The 16,105-nt window shown below is 42.6% G+C and overlaps 1 protein-coding gene across 9 annotated transcripts in view; it reads left to right on the top strand.

Moving 5' to 3' along the window:
• Positions 1-16,105, top strand: part of WASHC1 (WASH complex subunit 1) — a 46,769-nt gene that overhangs the window by 4,005 nt on the left and 26,659 nt on the right. For 6 of the 9 annotated variants that reach the window (XM_056341152.1, XM_056341147.1, XM_056341144.1 and 3 more), the window contains exon 2: positions 9,915-10,068. In XM_056341152.1, coding sequence (XP_056197127.1) covers positions 10,023-10,068 — 46 coding nt within the window. In that variant the 5' untranslated portion in view covers positions 9,915-10,022. Of the gene's footprint in view, positions 1-8,292; positions 8,903-9,874; positions 10,069-16,105 lie in introns of those variants that run through there. The other 3 variants (XM_056341151.1, XM_056341146.1, XM_056341143.1) reach the window with 3 other exon arrangements.

Here is a 16,105-nt window from a genome sequence, read left to right as displayed (position 1 = left end):
TTGGGATCTGTTGTAATACAGTGCATTTGGAGTGTGAATGCTGTAAAACTCCAGAACTTTGGAGCAGAGGATACTGAATGTGGAGGTGAAAAACAGAACACTGCTATTTAGGGTTTGTGGCAGTGAAATATGGCAGTGGTTAGATCAGCACCTAAGGTCACTGTGCAGGAGACTGAAGCTGATTTTGCCTCAGAAAATTAGAGGGGAAAATTAACTGGATTTTTGTAAAAAAATTTTTTTTAGGAAAATTGTTATGGGTTTGGATGTATGTATTTGTTGCTGTGGTCTGATAATAAGATTGAGCAGCTCCTCGTTTTACTGAACCAAACTGCTCTCCAGCAGCATTTCAGCTAGCCTGCTTTTGAAACTCCAGTATTTAGGAGAACTTACTGCAGGGAAATGGCCCTTCAAAGGACAGACTTTTGGCTTAGCCAGTGGCTTCTGTCTGCTTTAGGCATATAAAACCAACATACCTCCATTTAGGAAATCAAATTAAGACCTGTGTTTCAATGTTTGGGCTGGGATTCTCAGCATTACTTTTGATGTCTGCATTGCAGGTGTAGCTAAGCTATTTGCTTAGACTTCTTTTATAATGAATAGTGAGAGGAAGGGGAGGCAGGCAATTAGCACAGTGCTTTTGGTCATTTGTAGATGGCTGCCTTAGAATCAGATCAATCATTCATTAGGGTACCTGATTATCTCCATTAATGATGAGAGCCAAAGGTGACAGTTGCAGAGTGGATTATCTGATTAACTTTGGATACCAACATTTGTCCATCAAAATGAGCTTTATATATCCAGCTGAAAAAAAATAATAAAATTCAGTCTGTGCTTAGAGGACAGGGCTTTCTCAGCAAGGTGATGCAGCTTGCAATTCAGTGCCTCATGGCAGTGAGTGAGGGTTGCTGTGTGTGCTTTGCAAAGCAGAACTCTTCATTGAGAGGCAAGGTTGTCCTGAAGACAGTAGTAGCTCAGAAGCCATTTTTGCTTGTGGAGCTGAAAGGATTGAAGTGCACATCTACATTCTTTTAAGTCTCTACCTTTCAGATTCTCTTTAAAAAATAATTCAAGGTAATAGCACTCTGTCTCCTGGAGAGTTGATATCTTTTGATTTTACATCATCCATCTTTAAATGTCAGGTATTTTGCAGTTTGTCAAGGAGTTGCCGTATGCTATCGTAAAGCTGGGCTCCAAGATGTCAAGTTTTGATTCTTTCTCTTTAGCCTAAGTGAAATAGGGCAATGTAGTAATGTGACAAACCAACAAATCTAAGTGGCTCTGAGTAGTTTTTAGGGAAAGGGGCCGTCTTCATTTGGGAATGGTCACCAAGTCTGTTGATCCATTGGTTCAGACCCATGCTTATTTGATCTAAGAGACAATGCTGCTGGTGGGAATCCAAATCCTCCAGTTCATGAGCATTTAGTTACCTGTCAGTAATGTCTTTGCCTTAGTGTCATATTGCTCATAATGTCATCTGTCTTTAGTAGCTGCAATATCTACTGCTTCTTTCACAGCAACGTGTCTGCACCAAAGTTGTTAACAAGCCCTGGCTTCTTGAAAAGGGGCTACATGAAATACTGGGCTTGCACTTTCAGAAGTAGATTTTTGACAGGCCACTGCTTTTCCTTTCATAGCTCTGAATGCTCAGGAAGGATCACATATGGATAGCCTTTTACTCCAGGAAAAGCAGGATAAGACAAACACATAAGTAGCAATGGGTGTTTGTTGGTCTCTGACTCAGCCCATGGTCCAAGGAGACACGCTTCTATCAGGCACCTAGTTTACAGAAACTGTGTTAGTAAGCCACTCTTGTGTTCCCTCTGCAACTTAGGGAATTCACTGGTGGGGGGGCGGGGGAGTTCTGGGGTTTTAAATGCAAACATCATACCAGAGTGTCTCTTGCTGTTTTAAAAAGTGAGTAAAAAGCATTACCTTAACACCTTTTTCTAGTACAATGTTGGCAGCCAGTAGGTTGAGCAAAACATATTTCAAGTTGAATGAATCTGGGATACCTTTCATGCACACCCCAGAGTATATTGGGTTGAACTACATGGCTATCAGTAATACATAGTTTTAGCTAACAAAAAGGCACCTAGCACTGTAGCTGACATTGTGCTGCAATACAATGCTCTTGTGGTACCTGGATGTGAGGTGAGACTGTTTCAGTGATGAAATCCACTCTTGCCATTTCCAAGCAGAATATTGGTCCACAAGGCCAGGATGTGCAGTGTGTGAGATGCAGCACAAACCCCTGAGTCCTGCTGAGTATCAGGTCAGGCTCCTCAGTGCTCTGCTGTTTCTGCAGGGCTGTGGTGTGATGTGGCAGGCTGTCTCCTTTTGGAAAGCTCTAGGCTGTTCAGACAACCCCATACCAATGAGCAGCTTTTGGATGTATTGGCATGTAGCAGGAGATGCATTGTAGGATTCATTTTCTACACAGACTTTTTTCTATTGTTGTTCTTCTGCAGTAACGCTATAGTGTAAAGACAGGCTGAAAGTATGAGGTTGATAGTGAGTAAATATCTCTCTAAAACTGGTGCAGAGGGTCCGAAATGGCTTTTATAGCTGTGGCTAGGTTAACTTTAAAATGCAGATGCAGCCATGATGTGCTTCTGCTGCTCTAAGAGGGAGGGAGAGTGAGTGATAGCTTCTAAAGCTTCTCATTTTCCTGCACCCCTTGCCATTCTCTGCCTGGAGAGCACCAGCTGCCCAGTTTAATTCAGTCGTTGAGAGCGAGCAGGGTGTAACAGCTGGAATGAGGGGCTGTCTTGCTGCAGAAATGGTACTGGGAAGTAAAATCCGAACTGATGCCAGGCCCTCCAAAGACAGAGAAATTACACTTGTCATAGCTTTGCCTAAAATAGCTATTAGAGGTCTTGACATCCAAAGCAGTAACATCTACAGCAGAATTTGAGGGTCCTACTCTAAGAAACATCTAGAAACATGAGCACCTTGATGGAGTACAGCCTGCTGCAGGGCCTAATTGTGGCCTTATTAATGCTTACTTTCATCACTACCTTCTAGCCTTCAGATGGTGATTAGGCCTGTTTATAGGGGTGTTGTGGTTTAACCCCAGCCAGCAACCAAGCACCACGCAGCTGCTCGCTCACTCCCCTGCAGTGGGATGGGGGAGAGAATCACGAGGGTAAAAGTGAGAAAACTCATGGGTTTAATAAGTAAAGCAAAACACACACACAAGCAGAGCAAAACAAGGAATTCATTCGTCACTTCCCATCTGTGGGCAGGTGTTCAGCCATCGCCAGGAAAGCAGGGATCCATCACACTCCATCCTTCCCAGCGGTTACTTGAGGAGGCAAAATGCCATGACTCCAAACATCCCTGCCTTCCTTCTTCCCCCAGCTTTATATGCTGAGCATGACGTGCTGACATGGAATATCCCTTTGGTCAGTTGGGGTCGGCTGTCCCCGCTGTGTCCCCTCCCAGCTTCTTGTGCCCCCCCAGCCCGCTCGCTGGTGAGATGGGGTGAAGAGCAGAAAAGGCCTTGGCTCTGTGTAAGGCTGCTCAGGAATAATGAAAACATCCCTGTATAACCAAAGCTGTTTCCAGCACAAATCCAAACATAGCCCCTTACTAGCTTCTATGAAGAAAATTAACTCTATCCCAGCCAAAACCAGCACAAGGGACAGAGTTCCTTAATATTCAGCGCAGTGCACCTCTTGCCAATGAAATCCGTACCATCTGCATCTTTGATTGCTGCTTAATAACACTGTAGAATGTGGTTAATTAAAAATATAAATAGACTTTTCATCCTCTTAACTTATCAAAGTGCTTCTCTCCTCCTCCCTCCCCCCCTCCCCCAAAAGGTAAAGTTGGCTTAGCACAGGGACTGTGGTGAACCTCTCCCCTCCCTGCTAGAAATACAACCAGCTCTCCTACCCAGGATAGCTGCCTATTGTCTGCTCTGCTGGAGGACTGAATTTCAACCCCTTGAATGCCAGTGCAGGGCATTCATTTGCTGCACAATAAAATAGGACTTACATCTACGCTTTTGTACTGCGTTTACCACCAGAGTGTAAGCAACGTCTAGCTTTCATTTCAGTTGTGTGTCTACATTTGTGTAAGCGCCTGTGCGCATGCTGCCTTACCCTGTCCCTTAACAGGGGAAACATATGCAATGACATGTTTTGTTTTTCTAGCATTTTAAGTCTCATTTTTAAATAGTGTTCCCTGGCATCGCAGCTCATAAACTCCCAGGAGTGTGCTTTATCTTTGGAGGCAAGGTGATACAATTATCTTCCCCTCCCCCCCCCCTCCCCCCTTATTTCCTTGGAAGGGTTCACTCTGATATTTTGTTGAATAGCCTCTAGGCAAGTTTCTAGTACCACCAAGGTGTGACTTGAATATGTGAGCAGATTTGATCATGATTTGAAATTCTGTGGGAAGCCTGTGGGGAAAGTAGAGAACAAGGATGTAGTAGTATTTTAAGTACAGTACGACAAAGTACTGTAGTATAGTGTATAGTAGTAGAAGTTTATGATGAGACACACAACAGACATTGTAGCAGCTGGGAGCTTTCTGAGCTCTAAAAGCTGCATTTAGGTATTGCGAGCAATGTGCTGATGTTGTATACTAGATTGGAGCAGAGGAAAGTGAGAATAACAAAGGTCTGTTGTTATCAGCCAGGATGGGAGAACATGTGTCCAGATAAACATGGTAGAAAGTATTATGTGTGAGAAATCACTGTCAGTGAGGAATTTGGGATGAGTTCTCACTGTGAACCAAGTAATGGATGCAACTTTATCAGAGAAGATAGCACCTTGTGATGAGCTATGCCCAAGGCCTGTCTCCACTCCATTTTTTGAGTGTGTTTAATCTTAACCTGTAGTTCATTTGTGACTTGGTCTGTTCCACTGTGGAACCATCCTGGTGGTAGTGGTGTAGTGGTGAAGGATATGCAGACTTGTGTATTGCTGCTCTTTGCATCCTTGCAGTGGCTATAAGGCTTTGATCTTTTATTAGAGTCCTACAAAGGTGAGACATAGGGCTAGAGAGAGCCTGTCACTTGTTCTTGGAGATGTTACTGCATGTGGGAATTAGAGGCCTTTAGTTCATGCTGCCTTTCCAGTGCAGTGACAGAAGGAGCAGCATAGTAATTGCTAAAGCAGCCCTTGTGTCTCTGAAGAATGCACACTGATTTTTTTTTTCCAAAGTATTCAAGCCCTTTTCTCCCCTGAGCCCTCTTTTTTAATCCCTTGAAGCATGTTAAGGAAGTAAGTGGTGCTGGTGATTTGCTTTATTTTCCTTTTATTTTCATAGCAAAGTAAGCATCTGGTAAGTGCTTGTAAATAGCTTTACAGTCTCTGTCTGTGTTGAGGACAGCCAAATTATTTTCTTAATGTTGCCTTTGTTTACATTGCCTTAAAAAATTAAGATATTTTAACATTGTGGGGGTTTTTTGGTTTATTGATAATCATCTCAGTGATTGATACTCCATGGAGCAATATTTTCTAAAGAAGTTAGAGGAGTGTACAGATTCTGTTTGCTTTTTAACAAGGTCTTTTGGGCTTAGCCTTGACATAAAGAGTTTTATTCTTGGGGGGAGGTACCCCAAGAATACTTCTTTTACTCTAAATAAAATAGAAGTAATTAATTAAAATAAATAAAAAGAGGTAAAAATACCTCTTTTACTCTAGGGGGAGGTAATCCAAGAGGTGAGCAAAGTAGGTGGAATGTTTCTCTACCTATCCAGAGCAGTGAATTATATATTTTCTTTTTTGAGTTCAGAGCTACAAATCTCTACATAGCCATCAGAATATTAGATTTGGCTGTGATGATTGAGCAGTATGACCAGTTGTTGGTTCCAGATACCTGAGAACCCTGGCATGCTCAGCCTGTATCTATCCTGCTGTAAGTCTTTTGGAAAAGTGAGACTGTCTGGTGGAGGCTGATTTTGCATTTCGCTCGGCTTTTGCTAGTGTGAATGTTGGAACTGAAAGGGGGAGATCAGCTTTGGGTGCAGACAGAGCCACCAGCCCTGATGAGCTTTGTACCAGTTTGCTTGAGGTTAAAGGCATAGACAGCTTAAGACAAAAGTACAAATCTGAGCAGTTGCTAGCCCTACCTAGTCAAATCTTCCAAATCAGAGTCTAACACTCATAAGCAGGTGGTGCAGTGAGAAAACAAAAATTTTTTTTCTTTGTTTGCAATTTAGTAAGTCAAATGAGGTTATTATGTAACACCAGAGCACATTTGTCTTGATTATGAAAGTTGACATAGAAAAACTAATTGAGTAAAGAGTGGCTGCAGCTCTTTTCCAGAGCCTCTTTAATCACAAAAAAATTGCCATGTTGCCGTTTTTTCTGCCTTGTGTCACCCACAGGTGGTCACACCACTAATGATTAAATCTCTTGGGTGATCTGACATATGCTTTTCTGAATCATACTTGCTTTGGGGTTTTATATGTCCATTTCTCCCTGTAGCATCTGAGTATTTCATGTTGGCCGTCATAATTCCAGGATGCTGTACTTTCTGCTAAAACATGCCTGCTCCTTTTTTGTAATTCTGGAGTGATACTGGAACCAATTTGTTACTTTGCTGGAAGTGACTCCATGTGTAAGATAATGAGCAGTTTATTTGCACCTTTAGTGTGTATGCTACATGAAGGCTTGGCATCTGTTAGGCAGGGTGGTAGAGTTGAGATATTTCTAATTTGCAGCACACTTATTTTAGGTAATGCCCAATTCAGATAATGGAGCATGGCAAGGAAATATGCTGCTTCCTTGTCACTACGCTGGAGGTCACGATAAAGGAAGAGTCAGTCTTCCTGAGTGACATTCAGTCTTTGCTTTCCTTCCTGACTTTTATTGGGAGTATTTTCAATTTCCTCTATTAAAATCTTCCTTGTTCCTGCAGTCCCTGTCTGTAATGTGAAGCAATTCTGCTTTTATCCTAAGTGTATGGTCAAGCCTTTACTCAGTGTTTGTAAAACTAGCTTGTTTCTCCAGTTAGTTTGGTCACAACAATTAATAAATAGCAGCTGTAGCATATGATTTTGTCTGAGTCTAGTCATTCAAAGGCTGTTGCTGTTTTTCTTCTTGCTATAAATCTCTAATTTTGTTACCTTGCACAGAAAGAATTGCCTCTTCTATCTGTCTCTAACAGCAGTTCCCACAGAGTCTGCCACATCTCTAATGTGTTTTTTAAGGAAAGGTGAGAATCTGGAGCTCATTTGAAAGGCTGCATTGAGAACCCGTGAAACTGAAGTTTACTGACAGCTGAACTGTGACAGTGGGAGCAGGAGCGCCGGGGGCTTTTCCTGCTTTGCCCTGCTATTGTGTGCTCCTCTCTTTGCGAGGAAGTTGTGGGACCTGAAGGACAGTCTGTAGCTTCTGCCTGCAGGGAAGAAAACAGTTTGGTAGTAGCTAGGGGAGTACTGCTTCTGAGTGTGAGCATCAGTCAGCAGCTGAACTGAACTTGGCTTTAGAAAGGTCACTAAGATAATTAGGATTGGTGAGAGTCTGAGAAATCTTACCGGGGCTGTATAATCTCATCTGCCCTCAAGAGATGAAAAGTTGGCTTTCTCAGTCTGTGGAGCAGGATTACCTTTACACAGTAATGGTTTTGATAGTGAAGCAAGTTTAAGAAGTCCCCTTCTTGCCCCTGCTTCCCACTCTGTTTCATGACTGGGCAATTACAGCTGTTTATCTGGCTGCGGTAAATTGGGTCATTGAACTGATCTGAGTTAAAAATAGGCATCCCAAACATCAGCAGCACTGGTGCAACAGAAGAGTTGTGACCAGTGGCAGGGAGGACTGTAAACTCTTTTTGCTGCTGGAGCCAAAGTATCCCCTAACTGCGCACTTGCTATGTTAGCTGGTCTCTTTGTTCGGCGTTGTTAGTCAAATAGTAGGTTTGAAAGCAAAAGGGTTCATGCTTCTTTGTGGTCAGCAGATCAGAAAATGCCGTCTCAAAATTAGCTGTACTCCTCTCAGATTAACTTGTATGCTTTACAACTCTAAATAATAATTTCCTGCCTGATGAATAGGCCCGGTCAAGAAGACTAATCAGTGTGCAAACATTGCTGCTAAAGAGTGTGGATACAGGGTCTGGCTGCGCGTGATGCATGAAGTGAAACAGAATAGGTCTAGGCTTCCAGCAGCACAGCCAGGTCTTCTGATGGCTGGGCTTGATTTTGCAAATTTGTTATCTGCTGAAAGGCTCCTGGGTTTCCTCCTCTTTTTACCTCTCATATGATTCATTATTACCCCCCCCCCCCAAAAAAAAAAAAACAAAAAAACCCCACACAAACCAACAAACAAAACACAAACCCACACAACAGCCACATCCCATTTACAGAGTGTCTTTCCTAGCCTGCTGTGGTAGGATCAGAAAGGACAAATTTGGAGGGGGTGGATGGTGTTTCTTAAATGTACGGGAGTGGCTGCAGGCAAGTCTAATCTGATATCTTTTCTATTTGTGAGGCAAGACAGGGAATTTAAAGAATGAAGTCCCCTCTAACTTTCACCCATTAAGCTGCTGTTTTATGCTGTGACTATCTCTTCAGGCTCTTGTTTTGTGAATTTCCCCAGTATGGGCTGTGTTTCTATGTTATTCTCAGCCTGCTCTGCTGTACAGGCTGGAATACAAGTTTGCACACAGCAGGGCTTCCTGGACTAGGCTCCTGCAGACCTCCAAGTACCATGGAGGGAATGTGTTGTGTCCTGAGATATCTCTGTCTGTTTCCAATACCTTATTTTTTGATCCTCCTTTGTTTTGCTTCTCTTCAGCTTAATGAATATTTTCTTATACAGATCTACAGTGCTCTGTGTGATGAAACCCTGTAATGAGCAGCTGCAGAGTGTGGCTTTTTACAGTCTGAATGAACAAGACACTCAGAAAACAAGTTTGAAGGGAGTTGTGTAGGCCTACCAGCAGAGTTTGGGTTAGAAAATTCTATGGACAATCTATTCTGTTCATTAATCAGACTGGCCTAACAGTAATGTATTTGTGACTTTACCATTTCTAATGTGCTTAGAGAAATGGATTTCTTCTCTATAACCTCCTCTGTGTCTGGGAACGTTGCTATTTTTGTTACTAAAAGCATGGGAGGCAGACCCTTTGGGAACTGCTGGGGGAGCGGTGAGCAAGGCTGGCAGGGTGGAAACACGAGTGATGCATAGCCTTCTCATGGCTGAACTGTAGAGCAATGGTCTTGGCTGCATCCAGGAGCATGCATACTGCTCTGGTGCATGTGTTGAACATTACTGAAAGATTTTCAGTGACCATCTAGGTTTTATACATGAAAGGATCCTGAAATAAGGAGGCTGCTTTCAAGATAGTTACTAAGGAAAAATCCAGTCACCAGAAGCAATGAGCAGCTCCTGGGAGTCTCAGAATGGAAGAACCTTTATTAACCTACTTGGAGCAAGGGTGTGTGTGCACATGCATGCCCTGTAATTTCATAGCTGCCGTTCTTGGAACGGAGCAGCGGTTGTGTTTCTTGGAGCAGAAGTGTAAGAAGAAATACTGCATTTTGCTAATGGGGTTGAATGACCTGAAATTTATCCATCTGGAATATGAAGATGGGAGGAGGAGGACACAGGGTGATTTCTGATGAGTCTTATCCCCACCCTGAGCCAACTTTGCTCCAAAGTGTGGTCTTTGTTTTCAGCACAGCACTGAGCAGTGATTTGTTAAGTAGCATGCTAAAAATAAAATTATGGTTCCCAAGGGCATTTAGATAAGCAAGAGACTCCCACCTCACTGCTGCCTTGGATTTATTAAATATCCAGTATGTCAACCTTACTACTTGTGCCTTTCTCCTCAGTTCACCAATTCTGTTGGGAACACTTTCCAAAAATAATCAGGGGAGCAGACAGTGGGAGTCCCTGAATAAAAGCTGTGATAAAATGGAAGTGTGTCTACTGTAATGACCTATTTGCTCTTTCCTTTAGGCACAATGGCTACAGTAGCCCAGAAGCACTTTTTGGAAGGGCAGATGTATTCAGTCCCCCTGATCCAACCGGACTTACGCAGGGAGGAGGCTGTTCAGCAGGTGGCGGATGCACTTCAGTATCTGCAAAAGGTGTCGGGCGATATCTTCAACAGGTACATGCTGTCACATGGGGTTGAGGGCTTAGCGTTCAGCAATACAAAACAGAGTGCTGTGATAAGGTAACAGCAGTGAAAGGGCATTGCGTTGGCAAGCAGTGGAGGCTCAGAAAAGGGATAAAGGACCAGAAGCACTTCAATAAAAATGGATTGGATTCGGGTCTGTCAGAGTTAAGCATAATGAAATGGCTGCAGTTAGCCAGAGGCTGTTTGTTATTAATTTTTTATTCATTGACAGACTCCCACAAATTGCATTACTGCTTCTGCTGCAGTTACCTTTTATTCCTTCTTGCTCATGTTTTAAATGGGAGACTTTCTTATTTAGAGTATCTTGAAGATACATCCTTCTGAGTTGTCACACTTGAAGCAGTGGAGTAGAAAATGTCTCTTTGTTCTGAACTCTGGGACTTATAAAGTGTTCTTTTTGGGCTTCTGGTGTTTTATACTTCTCTTTCTGTATGTTGGGAGGGCTGAGTGCATTAGAGTGTCTGTTCTTCTCACCATAGTCTCATAATCCATCTAAACTGATCTCTTCAGGGATCTGGCCCAGATTTGCCACCTTTTGTATATGCTGATCTTTAGGATTAGATCTTTAAGACTATCTATATAGCAGATCAGAGAGATTCTTGTGTTTGCCTGCAAATGATGGTAGGTAGTGTGGTGCTTTTTTTCATCCAATGCCATCTTTGATATCTCAATGCCCTGTGAGATAGTGTGTTGTATCATTGGTATAGGAACAGATCAGCATTTATCTTCTCATAGCCTGATTAGCAAAAGCACTTGTTTTGTTTTCGGTGGGGATCATGACAACCAAGTTTTGATTTATTGTGGTGTGAGTGGGACCATGGCATTTTTTTCTTCTTTTGAGTTTTTTTTTTAAGGGCAAATTTAAGTTCTTCAATTTTTGATAGTGATGCTTCGAAGGGCAGCCTCTGGGGAAAGGGTAGTCACTAAGGCTGAGCTCAGATTGTTGAGGTGAATAAAGGATTTCCACTGGAATAGTCTTTGGGCAGGGCCTCCTGGGCAAGGGCTGTGTGTAGGCTGGATCAGGTTGAACACAGGGTCTCATTCTTTTGTGCACTTCTTAGTGTGGAAACTGTTCATGATATAAGGCTGGGAGGAGCTGTCTGTAGCTGCCAGAAACATGTGGAAAGCACCTCTCAAACTTGGGACTGGTTGGCAGTGTTGTCTTTCTCTGTGGAGCAAATAAAGCTATTGATAAAGCAGGAGTGGTTCTTTCTCTGTCTCCTTTTTTTGTTTTTTTTCTTCCCTCCTACTCACTGCTTTGTAATGCAGTACCCTGTAATTTCCCCAGGGAGACAAGCCTGCTGTTTTGCATGCAAGTCACTCCTGAGTCCTGAAGAGTGACTGTGATGCTGTTCCCTCACTCTTTGGTGCACTCATGACTTTTAATTACCAATTTTTTCCAACAACAGAGGAGGCTCTTTGTTTGCTTTGCCTTTCCTCTGAGGTCTCGGTGCTCTGATATAATTAATAATGATTTAGTAATTATGCAGGCGTCTGATTAAAAGTTCCATGACCTTGGTTGTTCCATGCCAATCAAGGGGCAAAGCTTTCAAGGTGAGAACTTTGCCACTTAGTGAAGAGTGACCTTTTATCTTCCCTTTCCTGCGATAAGGCAGCTCTGCCTTCCATTTCCAGGAAAGAGCTGCCTTATCTGGGGAAGCTGCCTGTTCTGTTCTGCAAAACAACAGCTTGCAGTGTTGATGGAGAGGAAACTTGTTCAGTGTGGCAGACTCAGCTGAGTGTGTCAAACTCATTACTTCAGTACTACAAAGATGCAGATGTTCTCGGGTGGTTTTGTGGGAACAGTTGGATGGGTACAGTGCTTTCAAGAGTGGCAAGCCAATTTGTAATTTGTTGAAGGTGGAGTGAAAGAATCCCTCTTTGGAAACAGGACTCTTTCCACAACTAAATCTTTTTTTCCATGTTAGCTGATCAAAGCTTCTGCTTTGAGTTGTTGCTGACATGAAAATTGAGTGTGGATTCTTAAAATGAATGCATCCGTCCATTGTGCAAGGAAGGTGTGCTTTTTCTCTCTTTGTTTGGAAACTGGCTGAAGGCAACTGTGGTACTGTTGTGGTTGTAGAACTGTTCGCTTGGCCAGTTAGTGGCTGTGCAGAAGCAGAAGTCGTGAAAAGTGCCTGTGAATTGATTCATTCTGAAGGGGACAGAAGAAAGACACATTTGCATTTGGAGAATTGAGAGAAAGAAGATAAGCGGCTTTCCTCCCCTTCCCCCTGGTTTGGGGAATCTGGGAAATAACCCATGAGACAAGTCTGTGCCAAGCTGTCTTCTTTCGAAATGCTCTTAAACAAGCTGACTTGCTATTAACGGTGGCAAGGCACATGGTGAATAAGGCACTTCGTGGAATTCGTTAGTTTGTAGAGAATCAAGGGATGTGCAGGTGTAAAAAAACAAGTAAGCTATGTCTGAGACCCAGAGCAGACCCACTGGCAACAGCCCTGGAAAGTAGGTCTAGCAACCCATAGCAGCTAAACCTCCTCTCTGCCTTGCTAACAGTGCGTCTGGACTGTGATTTGGAATCACTAAGAAAGAGCAGGGGGTAGCTCAGCATCCCCCTCTGTCATATTCCTAACCCTTGGGAGCAGGGACCCATCTGGCCTCTTCCACACGGAGAACAGCAAAGTACCTCATCATGCAGCGGGAGAGCACTGACCTGGGCAGGCTCTCGGCTGCTGGGCAGTACAGGTTGGTGTCTTAGGTCAGTACTGTCAACAGTCCCGTCCTCTTGGTCCTGTTATCAGCACTGTGAGTAGATCAAGAGGCTGCACGTACGTTCCAGGGTTTTTTTGTGGAGTAATGGAAGTTTTAACCTTGTGTATGTTAACTGAAATTGTGTAATTAATCTGCTGTGGAAGCTGCAGTGAAGATCAGATTCATCGCCTGTAGCTACTGAGATTTTAATACATGTCATTACTGCTTAAACATAAATATTCTAACATAGCCAATCCAATGTAATATATATCTATATGAGTTTAATTCCTGGACTTTTAAGGAGGGCTTTTGGTACAGGTCACAGGAGGCAGAGTGACCAATTTAAACACTCAATTAACCAGTAGTTTTTCAACTATTAGTTTCATTGTTACCAGCTTTTTCTGGGTGAGAGCTTGTGTTGGAATCATGTGCTGTGGAATTTTTTACAGGAATGTTGTTGTGATGAGTACTTCAGATAGGTGACAGGTTTAGCTTTCCTGAGATGCCCCCTGGCCAGCTAGGCTTACCCTCTGGATTTTCTGTTTCTGAGAGTTTTTGTTGCCAGGAGATGTTAATAATCGCTAATACGTCAGTTCATTATTCAGGAGTGTACGCTTTTGTATAACAGATTTGTGGAAAACTGCCTACGCAAGTTATCTCGTGGAGTATTAGAGCAGCAGAAAGAAAACAAATACTTGGGGTTGGGATGTTGTTAACAAGGTCCTGGTCTCCTTTGCCTGTGATCCACCTACAAGTTGTCCAGTACACAAAATATCTCATCCTTGTGCTGCTTGTTTTCAGTTTATGGAAGAATTTCTGGGTAGATCTTTTTAAAGATCTTTATTCAGCATCTTTTGCTTGTCTGGAATAGTATTTTGCTAAACAGACATATCCTCCTTGCTCCTCCCCAGCTGGATTCAAATTGATTTCATATTAGATATTTGAAAAGGGCTTTAATATTAAACAAAGTTTTAACAGAGTGCCACGCTTCTGAAAGCAGTAGTTCAAAAACAAAAGCACTGTGGAAATCCTGCTAAGCATGAGGTGGAAGTCTGGGAAGTATGTGATTAAGGAAGGTAAGGAGTAGCCAGCTGGGCAGCAGAGCCCAGCAGTGTTGAGATGCGAGTACTCCTGAAATTGAAAATACAGACAAAACCTTAATCATGAGGTGCATTTGAGTGTTCCCTCCCTTGTTTTAAACTTACTGCTGTGATTAGTCATGATGATCAGTAATGGAAATGGGTGACTGAATGTATTCGTAAGAATGTACTTGATTTAGGAGGTCTGTGGAACGTATTATTAAACATTCGTGGAAACTTGCAAAGAGGGGTCTGGCTGCAAGCTATACTGTGTTGTTTGTTATGTACTATGGCTATGGCATGCAGCTTGGAGCTTGGACACTGCTGGCTATAAGGGTTTGATCTTACTTGGAGGAGGGCTGTCAAGAGGGCTCCATTGTGATGGGTCACCATTCGAGTGAGTTTACACCAGGAGGCTGGCTGTAGCACGGGGAATAATTTTTTCTGCAGTTAGTTTGAGAGTGATAACAGCTCTTGTTAAGCAACAAGTCACCTCGTGGTACTTTGAAGTTGTCCCAGAGGTCATCTGAGAGGATGCTAGGTCTGGTTTTGTTTCAGACAAAGACAGGATTCTTGCTCATCTCAGACAGTGCTGAAAATCTGCCTTTTGGACTTCCACAAATTAAATGTGTCTTTTGAAGGAGAGGAACAGAATGCTAAATCTGATTCTGCAAGCAAAATGCTTTTTATGGCATTGTCATTGAAATGTAGTGACAGTTACTTAAGCCCTTGCTCTTAAGTCTACTAACAACTCTTCCACATCAGTTTTATCTATCAGTCTGTTTATCTTTGAATCCCATTCCCCCAGAAGGAGGGTGATCAATCTGTTCTGCCTTAAGTGATTGAAAGGCAGGCTTGAGCTTGGTATGAGAGCTGTAGCCTTCTGTACACTAACAAGACCTTCAGCATTGTTTAAAATGAGCAACTTAAAGAAATAATTGAAGTGTTTCACCTGCAATAACCTCCTCCAAGCAGACTCAAACTTTTCAAACCTAATTGCAGATCTGCAAATAGTGGTACATTTTAATGAATAACTAAAAGCCTCCATGCTGGCATTAATGCAACATGTTGCTCAAAGCATGAGATGAGTTTGTGTTACCTACAGAAAACATTCTGTGGGAAGGAAGGGCTCTTAGTGCTTGATTCTATGTCTGAAAATAAAATGATGGAATGTTGTGTCCAGGATGCTGAAATGGCCATCCAGGAGCACAAATGAAATACAAGCCTTACCTGTACCCTCAGTTACTAAAAATAAAATTAGTGGTTTAGATGCAATCATGCTAAACTGCTGATACATCTATTTGCTGTGACAGTACAAAAGTGAAGGAAAATGCAAAAGTTGCCAGAGAAGTGTTCTCCCACTTCTGGAATTGGTCTCAGAGCTGCTTAGCAAAAGGAGGCAGGCAACAGTTTCAGACATAATGGAGCTCTTCAGAGGATTCTCTCTACTATTACAGGCCCTTTCATGGTAGTGGAATATCTAGTGGAAATGTGAGAAGGTTTGACCATCTATTTTGATATGTGCAGTAGGAGGGGCAAACAGTAGGGAGAAACGTAGGTAACTTTGGTACATATGGTTTGTTGTTTTATTTTAGTTTGTGGTTTTTTAACCCCCACAGGGTAGTTGTTGCCTTGTTGGAGAAAATTCAATATTGAGTAGCATCTTTCAAGTTCTTGTGAGCTAATTCTCTCCCTGGCCCTTAAAGACAGACTGCCTGAAAAAGTAGGAAGTGTGAGATGCATCTACCTATGCAAGTGCAATTCAGTAGCTAGAAAAATACCCAGCAGAATATGCATTGCGGCTTGACCATCCTGAAGCCTGAATGTGTTCCTTCCTCTGGACAACTTTCATTCTGCTTTTGCAATTCTGTTCCCAGAAGGAGGATTTGCTGCTTCTCAAAGGGTGAAGGAGTGATATACCAAAAGAGAACAGAGGGAGGCAAGGTTGCTGTTTTCAGTAAAGGAGGGCTTTGCTTTGAAGTTACTTGGTTTATTTTCTTTGTTTGGTCATGAACAAGGGGAAATTGCACCTTAGCTTCTAGAGGATTGATTAGGGCAATGCCAATCATCTGGAACAGGGACGTTGCTGTCTACAACTGTGAGAGTCGGATTTCCTGAAGAGATGTGTCCCAGAAAAATCTGTGATAAATCTTAATACACTTAATAAAAATGAGTTCTTGATAACAGAGGAACTTCTTGCTGTGCAGACTCTGCTC

The sequence above is a fragment of the Falco biarmicus genome, chromosome 5 (genome assembly GCF_023638135.1).
Source record: "Falco biarmicus isolate bFalBia1 chromosome 5, bFalBia1.pri, whole genome shotgun sequence".
Taxonomy (NCBI): Eukaryota; Metazoa; Chordata; class Aves; order Falconiformes; family Falconidae; genus Falco; species Falco biarmicus.
Note: the sequence above shows the minus strand (reverse complement) of the source record. Positions and strands in the feature narration are given on the sequence as shown.